Source organism: Odocoileus virginianus, chromosome 13 (assembly GCF_023699985.2).
Source record: "Odocoileus virginianus isolate 20LAN1187 ecotype Illinois chromosome 13, Ovbor_1.2, whole genome shotgun sequence".
NCBI lineage: Eukaryota > Metazoa > Chordata > Mammalia > Artiodactyla > Cervidae > Odocoileus > Odocoileus virginianus.
The window spans coordinates 52906019-52924582 of NC_069686.1; the positions used below are offsets into that span (position 1 = coordinate 52906019).

The 18564-nt window shown below is 46.5% G+C and overlaps 1 protein-coding gene across 8 annotated transcripts in view; it reads right to left on the reverse strand.

Annotated features, from left to right (window-relative positions):
• The window catches only part of MGAT5 (alpha-1,6-mannosylglycoprotein 6-beta-N-acetylglucosaminyltransferase), a 388895-nt gene that overhangs the window by 224917 nt on the left and 145414 nt on the right, over positions 1-18564 (reverse strand). For 3 of the 8 annotated variants that reach the window (XM_070476288.1, XM_070476283.1, XM_070476285.1), the window contains 2 exons: positions 17218-17597; positions 1561-1719 (listed from right to left, as the gene is read on the reverse strand). In XM_070476288.1, coding sequence (XP_070332389.1) covers positions 1561-1719; positions 17218-17458 — 400 coding nt within the window. In that variant the 5' untranslated portion in view covers positions 17459-17597. Of the gene's footprint in view, positions 1-1560; positions 1720-17217; positions 17601-18004; positions 18252-18564 lie in introns of those variants that run through there. The other 5 variants (XM_070476287.1, XM_070476282.1, XM_070476284.1 and 2 more) reach the window with 3 other exon arrangements.

Sequence of the window (18564 nt, forward strand, 5' to 3'; positions counted from 1 at the left end):
CTGGCATACAAACAAGACAGAGGCAACGAGAGCCCTTATCAGGGAAGAGAATGACGGCAGACACATGGACACGGGCCCTCCAGGACAGAGGCAGTGGGAGGCAGCGATGCCAGAGACGGAACACCGCCCCCGCCCTGCCTCCACCCCAACACACACACACACCCCCCTCTGAAACAGGAACCTACAGAACTGCCAGGAAAGCAGAGAGGACCTTCTCAACAGCACTTCCTACTGGGAACAGGGGTGGAGGAGTGGAGGCTGTACAGCCTGGGTTCCATTTATTAATAAGCAGCTCAACACAGTGGGAGGTTTTCTTGTCTAATTACAGAAGCTGTTGGAAACTGCAAGGAAGACAGGATTTACGGCCCAGATGACACTGCCTCTGTGTTGTAATTAAAAGTTATTTTTAATGCCTCTGTTTGGTCAGATACTTTGGATTATTAGAAATATAGTTTGCAATTTAAAACTTGCTAAAGGGCAGAGAACACAGCAGAAAGGTAATACAACAAGCTTGCATAATGTGAAACAGTTAAATGTTTTGACATTGGGAGGTGGGAAAGGAAAAGAATCTTGCTCCCACTTAAGGCTGAGTTTCCTATAAGAAAGGGAGAGAAAAACAAGCCAGAGAGGGTACTAAAGTTGATTTTTAAAATTTCAAAAGTAACCCAGCTACTTATTTTATCCATTAGCTAGAGGTTGTATACCACCCACCAGGAGCATAGATAAGTCATTCATAGCCATTCACTCAAAGCGCCTAATCCTTATCCTCATTAAAGCTCTTTGCTTTGTCCTGGGTCCCCAGGAAATGACAGTGGTCACCCTAACAAGGGCAAGGCCTGGCTTAACCACAAAGGCCAAGAGGCCAACGTCAGGGCAGAGCGGTGCGGGGGAGGCGGCGGCGGGGGAGTGGGTGTGTGGGTCCAATGTGAGCTGTGGACATTACCTGTCGTGTGTGATATGGGGGTTGTTTTAAATCCATTTCTCTTCTTTTATCCAAGAGTCCAGTTTCAAGAAAGGGGTCAGACACACACATCCAGGTGTCCACAAGTAGCTACAGAATCAGGCCAAGATCAGACAGGGGCCATTTATTCCCCAAATGCCATTTCTAGAACGCCTATTTCCCCAGATATACAAAGGAGGCAAGTCTGTCATGAAGGCTCTTCTTTAACAGCAGGGAGGAGAGAATCTATTACGTGGAACAGACTTTAGAAATTGTCTGATGAAAACGGGGAGGGGAAGGAACCTCTACCTGGTGTGAGCCTCCCAGATCACCTCTGTATTTCCTTTATCCCTGCTATGAATCTTCTCATTAAAAGTAATTCCAGGAGCTCATTATGGGAAACATATCACAGAAACCACCCTATATTACACATCATGATGAGACTGTAAAAGCCTCTGAACACATTATTCAAAAATAAATTTAAAGTTAGGGTTACAGGGACCATACCAAGTTGCTGGGATTTATCTTGTACCAATAAGAACCACTGTGCCCCTGTGGTCCTCTTCCTAGTTCAGAGCAGGCCTTGACTCCACGTCTGGGCATAGACTCGTGGTCCTTACCTGCCACATTAATTTTCTCAAGTAAGCTGGGGACAGGTGTGGTGGAGTTGGTCAAGTTCGTCCCTGTGCCGTTGCTTACGAGGTTGTCCACCTTTGACTCCAACTTGCCAATGCGCTGCAAAATGTTATCCAGCAACACAGCAAGCGTCTTCTTCAGATCTGCAACAGAAAACATACACAGTGTTTAAATACAGCAGCTTAGACATCCTCCGGTCCCCCCCATATCGGCCTGGCACACACACGCACACTCGCACTCGCTCTCTCTTTCCTTCCCTCTGATGTGAAGAACAAAATGTGGCAAATCAAAAAGCACCACATGAAGACCTGTCCTAACAAACTCCACCTGAAAGGCAACAGAGGCCACATTCAGGGGGCCCAAAGAGACCAAAACACATCAGCTTGCTCTGTAACATAAGCTTCACAGTAAGTGACATAAAACTGTCCGGCTAGTAGGTTGAAAGAGAAAACTCCCTGTTATTTAGCATCCTACCAAAGCATTCAATTCTTTCTCCTTCTCTCGTATGGCAGTTATTAACACACAGAATGACAAGCCCCAAATGCAAGAAGGCCTTAAAGTAACTTCCAGATCAAGTTCATTGTTGTTGTTTTTTGTTTCTTTGTTTTTTAGTGCTGTATACTCTTGCAAGTCCCAATTTTTTGAAAAGTCTTTACTGCTGTTGGTTACATATGGTAATACTTAATAAAAAGTTATGGGCTTCCCTGGTGGCTCGGTGGTAAAGAACACACCTTCTAATGTAGGAGATGCAGGTTCAATCCCTGAGTTGGGAAGATCCCCTGGAGAAGAGAATGGCAACCTATTCTTGCCTGGGAAATCCCATGGACAGAGGAGCCTGGCAGGCTACAGTCCATGGAGTCACAAAACAGTCAGACACAACTCAGCGACTAAATAACGACAACAAGACAAAAGCTACAGTTTCAGATTTCAGATATGCTGGATAATCCAAAGTTAACTATAATGCAACTTAGAAGCACACTTAAAGACCAGATTCATTCATTAATTCAAAGTGAAAGTCGCTTAGTCATGTCCGACTGTTTGCAACCCCATGGACTATACAGTCCATGGAATTCTCCAGGCCAGAATACTGGAGTGGGTAGACTTTCCCTTCTCCAGGGGATCTTCTCAACCCAGGGATCAAACCCAGGTCTCTTGCATGGAAGGCAGATTCTTTACCAGCTAAACTACAAGGGAAGCCCAAGAATACTGGAGTGGGTAGCCTATCTCTTCTCCAGTGGATCTTCCCAGCCCAGAAATCGAATGGGGGTCTCCTGCATTGCAGGCAGATTCTTTACCAACTCAGCTATCAGGGAAGGAGTTCATTCATTCAAGATATTAATTAAACAACTATGATGTGCCAAGCATTGTTCTAGATGCTGGGACTATTTTTCTTCTGGTCCTTACATTTAAAAGTGAATTCTCTTTCTTACATATCTGGCTATGGGTTACAGAGAAAGGTACTTCTCTCCAGATAAATTACAGACACACTATCTTCAGGCCTACATAAGTATTTACTGTTTCTATACAAGGTACTCTATACACAGAGAGAGATTAAGTTAGCCCCTCTCCTCTGGAGACTCAAAGACAGTCTGACTTGTACTTGTGAGAAAGGCAGGAGGACCACAGGGCAGCAGCTATGTGAACAGATTCACTTATGAACTGGGAGTGGGCCAGGGGAGCAGGATGCAGCAAAATCCTTAAATGAGACCAAGGGGAACCTTCCAATCTGCTGGGAACAGAGCACACCTGCCCTGAACAGGTGCTCAGATCTGCCCAGGAAAGCAGCAAAAACTGGACCAACCCACCAACCCCAGAGCACAGCCAGCGACCATCCACTAACAAGCAGGCAGGCTTTCCATTTCCAGTCGAGAGAGAAACACTCATCCGATGGAAACAAGACACGTAATTGACATTCAAGTTTGCATTCCCGGGGTTTACAGACAGCATCACTGAAGCTCACTAAAGACTGGAAACAGAACCCACATCTTTATCCTGGAAGTCTGGATCTCTGTGCTTAGCATAATCTCAATCCCCCCGCCACTCCCAACACCAAACGTAAGACTTCTTCACAGCATTAAGATCTGTAGCAGTCTGTTCATTCAATCTCTCTAACAAACATCTGACCAGGTCTACTTTTTATTCTTCATTGAGTATGTTACCCACAGATACTGAGACAAGCTGGCCATGCAAAAGAGCAATTGGCCAAAAATAAGATTATAACAAAGAAGGTTAAAAAGGAACTAAGAGTTCCTGAATGCCTATGAGGTGCTATGCACATATATAAGGAACTGCATTTATTAATAACTTCACATTCTCCATGAAGCAGGTGTGACTTCATTTTACAGATGAGAAAACTGAGGTTCACAGACAGGAAGCAATATGCTCGTGGTTCCAGACATACAAAATCACAAATGGGGACTCGACTCAGGTCTGCCTAATTCTCTGATGCCTCACTGCGACTAGCGAGAAGTCAAGAGCCAGGGCTGAGAAAAGAAACCAAGTGTGAAATTCAGTGACTTTCAGCCTAGTGATAAAGGGCTTAGACTCTAATCACTTCCTAGGTTTGAGTCCTCACTCTCCACTTCTGTACCCTTATTTGTAAAAGTGAAAAGAATAAGCCTACCTCTTTGGAGTTATAATGAGGACGTAATGAGTTAATATTTGTAAAATGTTTTGAACACTGCCTGGCACATAATAAGTGCTACATAACCGTCTGTTACATAGGTAAGTTAAAAAAATAAAACCTTTGGAAAATGCTCTCATCCTTCCTAGAGAAATCTCTCCCCGAGTGATGCAAAGCTTTATCGTTTTATCCAAAGGGTCATGAGATTACGCTCCTCGCGGGCTGCAGCCTGACAACCAGTGTGACTCACAGCCTGCCCCTGACACATCATTAGCTGGCACAGACAGCAGGAGTCAGCCACCAGCTCTGGTCTTCCACTGACTCTGAAGCACTGCCTGCCTCTCCAGAGCTCTGAAGATTGCCAGAGGCTAGCCACACAGATGGGGGCCATGGTGCTGCTCAGAGGTGGCTGCGCTCACTGTAAAGAAACCACTCCTCAGATAAATGGTATCCATGTCCCTTCCCCCCTCGCCCGCCCCCCAATCTCAACCTCTCTGCCCAGAGCCTGAATTGTCAGCCAAGGCATCCTCGTGCAAAAAGGGCATTTAACTCTTACCAGCAATTGCAGTTAGCCAGACACAGAGGCCCGATCTGCTAGTCTGGCTTTACTCAGGATTCTCAGTTTCTATGCTACTGACAGTTTGGCCAGATAATTCTTTGCTTGCCAGGAGGGTGGGGAGCAGGAGGAAGGAGACTATCCTGTACTACAAGGTGTCTGCAGCATCCCTGGACTCTCACCACTAAACAAGAGTAGCAATCCTCCTGTGTGAACCAGAAATGTCTTCAGACATTGCCAATGTCCCTTCTGGGGAGCACAACTGCACTCCATTCGAGAACCACTGAATTAAGCACATGCTCCCAACACTTGTCTTCTGCACTGCCCTTCTGCAGAGCTATCAAGACAGAACTTGGACAGAAGGGTGATGGGAGAAAGAATGAAGAGTGAAAAGAGAGTCAGTAAACTTGCATCATGTATGACTCCCATGTGACACTACTACAAACACGATGGAAAGTGCATGAGGAAAGGTGGGCGCTGACGCAAGCCCACACTTCAGGTCTCTCAAGAGCTGGTAACCCCTTTCAGCCTTTTCCCCTTCTGTTAAAAGGCAACAGGACTCCTGGAGAGAGCCTCCCAACCCACAGCTTTTGGTGATAGTTATTGGTGGCACACACACCCTGGGTACAACACACGGCTGTCACATTGGCATTAAGAAGACATTCTTCCTCAATTCTTAAAACACAATCCATTAGTAAATGTGGCTTACTATCTCTTGTTGATCCCACCTACACAAATGCACCTTGTGTGACTCTATGAGATGGTATAAAGGAATTCATGATGATGAGAAGAATGCTGATGTTCACCATCATCACTCCACTCCAACACTACTACTGTTAAGGTTGCTACTGCTGCTATTATCACTATACTGATGCAACCGCTACTATTGTTCCTCCACCAGTGCCAGCAACACCATTTCTTGAATCTCATGTGTTAGTCCTGGGCTAAGCATTTTAGATGGATTAATTCATTTAGTCCCACCAAGACAATATGAGAAACATGTTGCCATTCCCATCTCCATCACACAGATGAGTAAACCACAGTGTCTAGAGGTTAACTAATTTGTCCCATGTGACTGCAGATCTGGGGTCCAAACCCAGGCAACCTGGTTCCAGACCCAACAGTTCTTACCCACCATGCTTTAATGCTTCTTAATGAACCTTATGGACCTGACAGCCAGCAAGCATCTCTGACTTGCTGCTTCTGAACACAGTATGGATTAAGTCCTGGGCTTCTGCCGTGTGTCCCTGTTAAATCATACCCCAGGCTCCCTCAAGACTCACTGATGGGGCAGTTCTGTGAGCAATTCCAACACTTAAACATAATGAAGAACTTGTTTTTCTGTATCTTCTCCCTTAAATTCCATGAATTGAATACCAGGCTATTAAAAACCTTGGCCTCTCTAGACACTTTACCTGGGTAGGCATGTTTTCTTTCCCAATGTGGAAAAAAAGAAAAAAGTTCATTTTCAATTCAAACAGCTATTTGAGTCACTATTTTGAGGCACTCCAACACAAGATAAAAGATACTTGTGTCAATAAAAGACACAAGGGCAAAGATGATCCCAAGTTCATCTCTGAGTCCTTACAAACTGGCATGGTGCCTGGCACAGTAATCAGTCAGTGTGTGTTACCTAAGTGCATACGTGAATGAATGAACCAACAAGTAAATGAACTACAGTCTTCCTACAAATAAGGCTGAATAAACGATACCTTTCTAGGTAATGTAATTGTTTCTCACCTTTATATTTCACAGCTAAATCTGCAAGAACTGTTAAAGAGTTTTATTGCAATTTTAAACTTAATACAGAATATTTTTGTATGTATTCTTAGTCTTAATGTTAACCCATATATTTGATAAGACCAAACACTCAAGACTAATTTCATATAGTTTAATAAAGAAATGAAAATATTCTTCCAAATTCCAGTATAATATCTTCATATTTATCATTGTGTTTTATAGTTATTACAGCCATAAACTGTATCCTCAGCAGGATTACAATTTCCAATTACTAACAGACTTTTAAAATTTTGTTTGTGCTTCAAAGCCTCAGTAATAAAAATTTAATCCCAACATTACTACTGCAATTCTGTGTTCTGAAAACTTATTGAACATGATAAAGATGAGATCAAAGCACGTGAAAACATTTTAAATGTCCCTCTGGAGAAAGAAAGCTTTGGTTTCTATCAGGCCAGGAGTTCTCTGATAAAGGATGAGATCAACAAAATCTGAGAACAGGTGCCCTGGCAGCTCTGTCAGTTTTCATTTCTGGAAAGTAATGCTAAGACAGTAATGCTAAGAGAGACCGGAAGAGGCTTTCATATCCTTGAGCAGAACAGTCAAGGATTTATCACTGCCAGCTATGTCTTTCCTCATAGCTGGGGTCCAAGGAGATGGAAACTCAAGAAAGGGGGTCCTGCCGGTAGAAAAAGATCTATCAGTTTATAGGTCTACTGGCTAAAGCTGTGAGACTGGGTGATAAACCCTGACTGCCCAGATCGGCAAGTCAGCTAAGGAAGGCTGTGCTGACCCCACCCCGTTCCCCTGCAACATGCTTCCCAAACAGGGGTTCTCCAGCCTGCAGTCCATCAGGTTCAGTTGTGGAGTCAGAGGTACCAGGTCCCATCCTCAAGCCACTCCATTGGAACCTTCACAACCCACACGTCCAGGATTCTGGGCCCAGCCACAGTCGAGAACTACATTTAAGGTGCAGCTGCCACGATTCACTGGCACAGAACCAACTGCGCAATGAGCAAGGACTTACATCAGAACTGCCAGAAATCATTTACATCCGGGCTTGCTCCTAACGCAGATCCCTCTCTACCATGGCCGCCCTTCAAGGGCAGAGCTCGAACCAGAGGACCACAAAGCAGATTCATTCACTGCTCTGGAGAAGTCAGCAAAAGACAGGGCGATAATGAGAAAGGAAGGTGCTAATGAAAAATGAGTTAACCCCAACCTCCCATTCCCACTGACTGCCAGGAATGTCAAGTTTCATCAGTTACATGTTTGAAAATTAATTTGAAAGTGACCTTTCCACAGAAAGATAATACAGTTAGAGCAATGACCAAAATACAGTCCATTCATTATGTACAAGGACATTCGAAGCAGTGTTAGGTATAAAAGAGAACAGTGTTATTTATTACAGAGAAGCTGTGGACACTACCCAAACACCAGCAAAAAGGTTACATTATATGATGTCCAACTATTCCTAAAATGGAATAAATCACTAGATTGGAGCCTGGGGAGGGCAGAGAGCAGGTCTGTCCTGTCATCTCTGTTTATTGCCACAAGCTACTGACCCCAAGAACTCAATAAACATTTATTGAATGAAACGTTTGGATGAAAAAGGAAATGTGTATGACCATTAAAAAGATCTAATGGATGAGGAAATACAACAAAGATGAGTTTTTAAAGCTCTATATAAAATATGCCACTTTAAAAAAATAAGCATACATATATCTATCTGCATTTAAATAAAGGGCTAGAGAGAAATCAAATTTATTTGGGTTTGGGGGTAAGGAGTATTTTCTTTCTTCTTTGTTTGTAAGAATGCAATGATGGACTTGGATCTATCTCTGCCCTTGTGTGTCTTATGGAATAGTATCTTTTATCTTGTGTTGAACAGCTTTGAAATAGTGACTCACATGGCTGCTGGAACTGAAAATGAATTTTTTTTTTTCCTTTCACAATTGAAGAAAAAAGAAGCTGACCCAGGAAAAGTGCCTGGAGGGTCCCAGGTTTTTGTCAGCTCATGTTCCAGATGCTCTGGATTTTCTATCAATGTTCATATCACTCTGACTATCATAAAGGTATGAAATGCTATCTGGAAATGCAGTCAGAACCATGTATTCTACCTCGGAACTTCAAAACACTGGCCACAGGTACCCTGACACCCCCTAGTCTTCCGAGAAGCATCTCGGTCACTGACCGAGCTCCATCTCATCTGACTTCTTCAAGCCATTCAGAGGACAACTCACCCACATCTATCACCAATGCTCCCTTCACCCTGCAGTTGTCGCAGGAGCCAGACAAGGTCACAAAGGGAACAATTACCACACAGTGAAGATAAGCTTCAGAGGCTCAGCATCACTGACGGCATGCTCTCCTGGGTTAGCTGTAGGCAATTAAGCTGTGACTTGAACTTGCACCTAGCAGTGAATGCTATTCCCGTGCTGTGGGGAGGGTCATGAGGATTTCAAGGAATTGTGAGGCAGCGCAATCTGAGACAGGATCGTATCTAGGCCTGTGGACGGTACTTAGTGCTTTACGGAATCTGTAAACAGCCAGGATGGAGTTCTTGGGCTGCTCTCTCCCTTTTCCTAACACTTTGCCAGCTGCATGGAAAAGGACCCAAGCAACTTAGCAACTGGTATAGAAAAGTCCACAGGCTCTGAAAGGTCAAGTCCACTGTCACCCAAAGTCCCCAATGACTCCAGGGCATCTTCCTTGTCCGGAAAGACGGGCCACAGCATAGCCCTCCCCACTCACCATCCACCCCCAGAAACTGCTCCAAAGGTGCCCACTTCATAGACAAAGCGAGACAGGCCGCACTGGTCCATCCCACACCCATTAGGGAAACACTTATCTTCGAATAGGAAGACAATGACAATCAAATCACACATTCTGTTTCTAAGATGCCAAAGTCACTCGGTGGCACTAACACATCTTTAAAAAGGGACCCAGGGCAGAGCCAAACTCTCCATAGAGTCCAGAGCAGTGGGTCTCAACCCTGGAGTGGAGCCCAGCATCTGTGTTGTCACAGAAGCCCGGGGATCCTGGTGGGCACGCCTTGCCAGTCTTGTTTAGGAGGGAGTGGCAAGCCTGCTTCCTCCACACCACAGCTTATTTCCTCTCTTGTCTGGTTGGGTCCTATCCTCTGTAAACCCTAAGAACAGCCGCATAAACAAGTTCCTGAAGCCCCATATTCAAGTGAATAAACAACGTCAGGGCTACCTGGACAATTCTCGTTGGCTCGTAGCTACCGCAGGTCCGTGCAGGCCAGAGTGAGCAATGACTCATAACAAATACACGTTACTAATCTAAGTGCTTTGATACGCTTGGTCGAATGCAATCTTTACAGCATGCCTATGAGGTCAGTGATACTTTATCAGCTGTTTCTTAAAAGAGGAGGCAGGTTTTTAAAACATCAGTGACTTGCCCAAGGTCACACATCTAGTAAAGAATCCTTCCACAAGCCACAAATAAACACATTCCCAATGCCTTCCAGAATACACTACGGTTCCCATGTCCAGATCCTGCATAACAACTACTTGGAGGCGCCTGGACACCCAGTCCATAGGGACTGTCTTCTCATTTCCTGTTTCACTGAAAGCATGACTGAGTCACTGGGATTTTCAAGTTAGCCTCAGCTGGAGCTGTACTACAGAGAGTCAGGGTGGAGGGGCCACTGCAGCGATTCCCCCGTGGGTCCCACTGCGTGCTAGGCAGGTGCTGAGGCCCCAGAATACTGTGGGGAACCAAAGACATGAGACTCCCTGCTCTCTGGGAGCTTACAATCTAAGTGAGGCGAGAGGTGATGATAAACAAAGACATGTCAGTGTTACGACAGGTGGTTTAAGTGCCATGAAGAACAAGAAGGAAGCAGGGGTGGGGCTCTGCTTCTGAAAGGGCCTGGAAGGAGAGGAGGGAGCTATCTCTGGGAAGGAAAGGCACTCAGGTGGAGGGAAGAGCAATCGCTGAGGTTCAGAGGCAGGAAGATGCGCGGCCATCACCCAACAGCTGGTCCTGGAAGATGGCTGCGCCACGAGGCAGCATGAGTGGGGCAGACAGCTCTTCAGGGTGGCCGGGAGCTCTGTCCGAGCAGTTCTGACCGAAAGAGCCCAGGGACACAGCTGGAAACGGGGAAGCTACGGCCCCCCAGGGAAGGTGAAGGACCTACAGTTCAGGGCGGGATCTGAGTCTGAGGCCAATCCCTGCAGCACCTGTGTTCCCTTCTCCAGCCAGGACCAGAAGCAGCGGTGTGGTATGGAGAAAAGGGCTTGAGGACAAAGCGGAAACAAGCAAGAGTCTCCAGTTCCTCCCGGAGACCCAGATTCTGATTACAGAGCTGTCCCAGACACACCCAAGGTCCTCCTCAGACATCCGGACTGGGCGGGCGTGCCCGTGAACTTGGCCTGGCTCAGACGGGCATGCTGCATGGGCCAGGCCTCTACCACAGGCTCCCTGGAAAAGCCCCAAGCCCCAGAGAGGCCTGTTTTCAGGTCCCAAGCTTTTAAAGCAGAGCCCTTTCTTGAATCATACCGCCATATCACTGTGGAGTAACCAGGGCCGCCTCAGACAACCAAATGGCCCATCTCTCTCTCTCTTTTTTTTAAACCCCCTATCTGGTTCACTCCAAGAAGAATGTATTTCCCTCAAGTGCAGAGAATTACTGCCTGGGCGAAGGTAGTTTTTCCACTTTACCTAGCCCTCCAAAAAATGTCCCTTGATCAAATTTGGAGGAACAGAGGCAAAAAGAAAAAATTTTTAAAAAAAACAACAAATCTTCACAGGCCTAGTCAATGAAATCCAAGTTCGTTTTTTTTTTTTTTTCTTCTTCTAACACTAAATGCTGTTAGTCTTGGAAATGGACATCCCCAGGCCAACGAGGGCCACAGAAGCCCAAAGCTGCTACCACTCCACCGCCCACTGGCCAGCAACCAAAACTCCACCCTAGCTCTCCAGCCCCACGTCCCTAAGGAAACAGAAAGAACTTCCTTCCTCCTTACCCCCCTGCCCTGCTGTGGAAAGGACAGTGGACCAGAAGGCAGGGCTGAGCTCTACAGAAGGGCACCCGCCCGTCTCACCCTCACCACGCCCATCACACTGCGACCGCAGCCTGCAAAGCCGTGCACCCAGGCCCTCTGCCTGCTTCTGCCCCATCACACCAGCGAAGCCACCCCGTGCTCACTTTCTTCTCACTGCAGTGGCCTCTGCTCTGCCCTGGGCGTGCACACGAGTCTTTGCTGCTGCTGCTGTTGTTTTTCAGTAGCTAAGTCGTGCCTGGCTCTTTGCGACGCCATGGACTGCAGCACGCCAGACTTCCCTGTCTTTCACTATCTCCCAGAGTTTGCCCAAGGCCTTAGGACCTGGCATACACCATGCTTCTTGCCTGGCCTGACCTGCCTCCATCTCCCACCTCCCACCCCACCCAGTAGAGCTCCTCGGCATCCTTTGAGCTAAAAGACACCTCCCAGGAGAAACCTTCTTTGACCTTCTCCTCCAAAGTATCAACAGCTCCACAAGTACTTTTTAAAAAAAAATCCCACTGTACTCATTTTTCTTCCTGGAATTTACTGTTCTCTGTCATTCTCTTGTTTATTACTTCTCCCTCCAAGTAAGTATAACCTCTGTGAGGGCAGGAACCCTGACGGTGTTTTCCCAGCTGTGCCTGGGACGAAGCTTCGACGGCGTTGACAGATCCCGGCCCACAGCACAGACATGATGGAGAGTGGCAGGCTGGAAGGGTAGCAGCCAATCTAGGGGACAGTCCAGGCCCAGGGAGCAGAGGGAACAGGGAGACAGGAGGCTAGGCACAGCATGTGGACAGAACCTGGAGGCCAAGAGGAAGCAGGCAGCACGGAAACAGGATATTGGTGGGGGGCTGGCTGAGAAGCGGGGGTGCTCGACTGCTTCAGCCTGAGCTGGTGACCTATCCAGGTCAGAGCATCCCCATGCACAGAGAATCAAGTGAGAAGAGTCACGGTTAATAAGGTGAGGATGGACCCCTTGCTTGGGGAGAGGTGTGTCTCATCAGCCCAGGTTTCTATTACTTTGAGAACAGGATGGACCATGCCTGGCCTATTAAAAAAGAGCTGATCACTGAGCATCAGAATTTGGGTCAAGCCATTGGAGACAGACATCAGTTTGCCTCCGAACAAGCCCAGCACCGACGACAGCGAATGGCACCATTTGTGATGCAATTCCCGAGAAGTCACGGACAGGCAGGGCCCTGCCACATGGGCCTGGAGTCACGCTGGAGGCTGAGCCGTGCCTGGCGCTGGCTTTACACACCCCTCTCACAGAGACAGAGGAGCACTCGGAAATGCCCTCCACACCCCAGGGATGAACGCTCCAACTGTTCCACGCGGGCTGCCAGGGACCTCTTCCCGGCACTGCTCCTGAATGGCCGAGTCCCAAAAGAAAGTCAGAAATCTCTTTTCGTATCACCAGACCAGGGTTGGGGGAGGAGGAGACGGCATTTGAAAGTTCTTCTACTGTTGTCTGAGGATTAGTCAAATGAACAACCAACTGCAATCCTGTTGGAAACTGACAAACCTTTTTGGCAAAGGACCAGAGAATAAACATCTTAGGCTTTTGTGCCTTCTGCAGCAGCTACCCAGCTTTGCAACTATTGCACCACACAGCCACAGACAATGCACAACAATGGAATGCTGGGTTCCAAATCCTTCCAAAGCCACATGAAAACAAGAAGATCTGGCCCAAGGCCATGGGAGTCCTGGGAAAGTGTTGACACAAGGAGGGATATGATCAGATGAGCATTTCAGAATGAACTATGGCGCCTCCTGAAAGATAGAGTCAGCACACTTTAGATGTCATGTGAAACAAATCCTGGTATTGTCATGTTTGTCTGTTATTAGTTGCTATAAACAAATGACAGTGTGTGGATTTCAGTCAAACTTTATTTATACAAGACAGGCAGAGTTCCAGATGTGACCCACGGGTCATAGTGTGCTGAACACTTCTGCTCCAGCATCTCAAGTCAGAAATGTTAATAAGTCAGTAATAATCTAAAGTCATCTACAGTGGGCCTGTGTGCTCAGCTGCGTCCAACTCTTTCTGACCCCCTGGACTGTAGCCTGCCAGGCTCCTCTGTCCATGGAAACTTCCAGGCAAGAATACTGCAATGGGTTACCGTTTCCTACTCCAGGGCATTTTCCTGACCCAGGGATTAAACCCACGTCTCTGTGTCTCCTGCTTTGGCAGGCAGATTCTTTACCACTAGTGACACCTAGGAAGCCCCCAAATCACCTACTACAGTTTTTCAAACACCTGCTGCAGCTACTGAAGACAAATTACAACATATTAAGAGCCTCTGATTATACCAATATGGGATGAGAGACGGAAGGGATTTTTTTTTTTTTTTTTTGAGGGGGAGGTGGTCTATTAACTGGATTCATTCAAACCAGACATGGGTCCCAGCCACTGAGGGTCAGCTCTTCACTGTCCCAGAGCAGATGTCCAGGAGGTGCTGTGTGCATGGGCTGTGTTTGTGGCAGAAAAACACTGCAAACCAATGGCTCATGCATCCTCATGCCCATGCCTCCAGCCCAGCTACACTGCTGAACATCCAGCAGTCTCCGTATCTCCATCCAACATATAACCTCACCCACCAGAGCTGCCCAGCTACCGACATGCCCACAACGGCTAGTGATGGATTCCAGGGGAAGCACATATCCTCACAGCGGCTCTCCAGCTTCCCAGGGCTGGGCCTGGATAATATCATCGGGCTCAATCCCAGTTGTTGGTGCCCAGAAATGAGAACCAGGAGAACCAAGCTGGCAAAATTTAAATAACAAAATTCAATTATCTGCTTGAGGACTTCCATGAGAAGATGCTGTTAGATGGGTTTGCTGTTTTCAGTCTTAGTGCAGCGGTTCTCTAAGGTGGGGAGAGGGGAAATTTTGCCCCCCAAGCCTGGAGATATTTTTGAGGCTGGTGGATACACATACCAGAGATGCTGCTAAGCATCCTACAAGATGCACCATACAGAGAATTATCCGGCTCCAAATGTCAATAGTGCTGAGAAGAGAGCCTATGTCTTGGTAAGATTTCATCTCATGATGATCCCCAAACCTCAAGCACAAATGCACAGTCCAATTAAATTCTTGAAACTCAGCTCCAAGGACCACTTTGATTGGCAGGTTGAGTTGATTAGATGAAAGACAAAAACAGGCTAGACTTGCCGTTTGGTTGTTTCTCTGTTGTTTCTGAGGAACAGAATTATTCTGCTAAAATTCCTCTGTAAAGGGAGAAAGTGGAAATAAATTTCCATAGTTTCTTTGAGTTCCAAAGTCTTATGATTATAAATATACGAAGTGGTTGATATTCTAACTAGGCTACTCTGAAGTTTTTGATAACTTCCTAAAAAAAAAATACTGTCTCTGTGAGACTGAAAAGCTAAGATCATTGCTCTTTAGTGTGGAGAAAACTCACACTATGAGATGTTTAGCAGTATGCAAGAAATAAAACTGCTGCAAACAACTAGAAAGAAAAAACTCTAGGCATTTGCCATTCAAGTGGTTTTTCCTTTCCATGAAGATTTGAGAGAGACAGAGAAACAGGAGGAAATCACTACAGGACTAGGCCCCTTTATCGCCAAATGTGTAATAAGGAATACACTGAACCAGAAATTGGAAAAGCAGCACCTGTTTTACTCGTGACATTTACTTGTAACACAATAGAAACACCAATAGTGACAATTTGCTTTATTTATCTTTTTCTGGTGGTTTACCTATAATATTGGGGTATTAATACAGAAGATTCAAGTCAACATGTAATTTAAAATGCACCCTCCGAAAAACTACCTAGTTGTTTTCCAACATCAGCTCTCAAACTAGTCTCATTTTTTGATTCATCAGATCAAAGAAAGGTGACATTTAGACGTATTAAAAAAACCAGTGCCAACAGACACTGCCAAATCCTGAAAGACTGAATTAAAAGCAGATTGTGTGATCATTCAAACAGTGGGCACTGAAAAAGAAAGTCCACACTGTATGTGAAAAACAACCATTTCCACCTTACCAAAAAATATATATAATTAAAAAGTAACCATATTTCTTGGATTTCTTTTAAAAAGAAAGAAAACGTCTATGTACAATTGAGTAGGATTTCTGAGGTGGCTCAGTGGTACAGAATCCTCCTATGGATTTGATCCCTGAGTTGGGAAGATCCCCTGGAGAAGGAAATGGTAGCCCACTCCAGTATTCTTGCCTGGAGAATCCCATGGACAGAGGGGCCCGAAAGGCTACAGTCTATAGGGTCTCAAAAGAGTTGGACATGACTCAGTGACTAAATAACAGCTCCTCTGTTTGAACTCAAAGCTCAACATCTGTTGCTACACATTTTCAGGAATCGTCATTTGAACGCTAAAGTAGTCCATCAATGTTTCCCACCTCAGCCAACCCCACCCTTGTATCTGATCTATATTATACCTCAGGTTCCAAACCTTGAGGCCACTGAAGTCTCCATTCAAGGGCCACAACTGTCACTGCATGACTTCACAAAGGTCATCCACTGGGAACCAAGTCCACTCAAATATTCAGTGATCACGGGAGGGCTGCAACTTGGATTCTCCGAAACACGGTCTGATCCAAATTTCATTTGCAATTTTTGTTTTGCATGTGTGTGGCGGTTTAGTCGCTAAGTCATGTTTGACTCTTGCAACCCCATGGCCTGTAGCCTGCCAGGCTCCTCCCTCCATGGGATTCCCCAGGCAAGAATACTGGAGTGGGTTGCCATGCCCTTCTCCAGAGGATCGTCCTGACCCAGGAGCCGAACCCGGTCTCCTGCATCGCAGGCAGATTCTTTACCGACTAAACTATGAGGAAAGTCCTCATATTGTATTTGTGTATGCTTTGATAAATATTTTGAGTCCATATATGTTTGTGTGTGAGTGTGTGTGCATATACATATATACCAGAAAGATATACACTGAAATGTTAATTGTGGTTATTTCCCACAGTAGTAGATTTATATGTGATTTTCCTTAATCTTGTTTTTTTTTGGTTTGTCTACAGCTTCCAACTTTTCTATATTAAGCCTAACTTTTGCCGAAAGAAAAATAATATTCCATATGCATATCTTTTCACTCAACCTCATTTCAAAAAGAATTTCGAGCACCTGACAAAAAAAGCAACGAGTACCAAAAGATCTCTTTCAAAGTGAGAGCAATCAGAGACGAGAAACGAGAGAGCCATAAACTGTGAGGAAGCCCAAGGTTAAAGCTACTGATCAGCACGTAGGCTCTGATGACGTGCATACTGGCCGGAGGGAGGCACACATTTGGCTCTCAGTTTTCTGGCAGGCCTAGAACATTCCTCCTCACCCTCCTTACCTCGCCCCTACCCGTCCTAATTAAGTTTTGTTTAGGGAACAATAATGAGACTATTTTTCTACATTCCCTGAACATCCTCCTAAATGAGATCATGCAATCCAGCCATGTGTCCAGCGAAGAGGAGCCAGCTGCAAATACAACCAACAGGGCGCCGAGAGAGAAGCCCCACTGCTCCGGGCACTGCACGTCAGTGTGTGTAAGAGGTCAGAGTCTCCCAAAGAGCACTGCTTTAGCTTTCTCAAGGCATCCCTTTGTGCGCCATGTGTCGCCAGGAAGGGAGTGGCAAGGGGTAGGCTCAATCCATGACCAAGTGTGAGAGCCTCTGGGGTCCCTTGGAGGCAAAGCAGAATTGGACGGAGGCGCCCCGGCAGTGCAGAACTTACCATAGGCCGTCATGACCCCCGCATAGGGTCCATCCACCACGTTCCTGTTTTCTTCGGCCAGTGCCTTGATGTACCTCTTGCTGAGGTCCAGAATCTGCTCCCGGAGCATGGAGCTGCTCTCGGGCTGAGTTCGCTGCTGGATGGTAAAATGCAAGAGCATCATACCCCAAATAAAGCCGAAAGTCACGAGGAAGAAGCCCAGCTTCTGAGAGGACAGCTTCCACGGAGTGAAGAAAGCCATTGCTTTCTGCCGACTTCACCTGCCCCAGGCTCCTACAGCGCAGAGGGGAGACGCGAGCTCATGGTACTGGCTGGGTTTGCGGGTTTCCTCGACTCACTCTGGCTCCTGCATCAGCTGATTTCCTTGCCTTGTTTCCATCCTGCTGTGAAGAAGGGGGAAAGTTAGCAGAGTCCTGGTGGCAAAACACGGCGAAATAAACCAGAGCCTTGTTTTCACTCAAACGGCTCTGAAACGTGCACTTCCTTTTTTCTTCATCTGCTGGTAGCCTATCTTGTGTTATGATTTGGGATCTGTAAGCCGAGAGGGGAAATCTGGCCGGTCGACAGAAAGCTGTACAAATACGGAGGGGAGGAATGTGTGTCTGCGCGTGTTCACAGGTGTAGTAGCAGGGCTGTTCCAGTCTGGACCAAGTTCAAAACAGGAAATTTGTTTTGCAAGGTGGGGAGGAGATGGAAGGATATTTCACTGAATGTCAGCAAAAACCCAAGAGGAGGGTGAAGTCGTATCACCAGCAGGCACTTCGGTGCCTGTGAAACTTGAACTTACCAACTCATGATTCTGTGCTCTGGCAAGGAGTAGAGCCCGTAGCTGGAGAGGCGAGCCAGAAAGTGGATGCCCCCTAGGGGGTAATCAGACAAGGAAAGGAGCGAGCCCCCCTGCAACTGGTATCATTTGAGCATGGTCAGCTTTCAGTAGCAGTGTCTGGAGCCGAGCTGAAAGTCTCAGGGCCACAGGTGGCCTCTCCCCAGACAGCGGTGCAGTGAGGCTGTGCAAGGGGCACCGACTCTTTTCGTGCCAGCTACACAAGTGAAAGCTGCACCGTACTTCTCACTTGCACACTTCAGCACAGGAAATGTGGGGCACATGACAGCCTGCTTTTTTGTGGTTCTCATTTTTACTCACACCATGGGGCAAAATGAGAGGTTACAAGGCATCCTCTCAATACCAATGCAGCCAGATGCTATCTGGTATCAGCACAGGCTGCACTGTGGTCCTGAATCAAGCCTTCCCAACAAATGAGGCTGAAGCATGGGTTACAGATGCATTGCAATAGCACAGGTGGGCCCCCTTCTGAGAGTCCTGGGCTCACAAACCAGCCGGCTCAC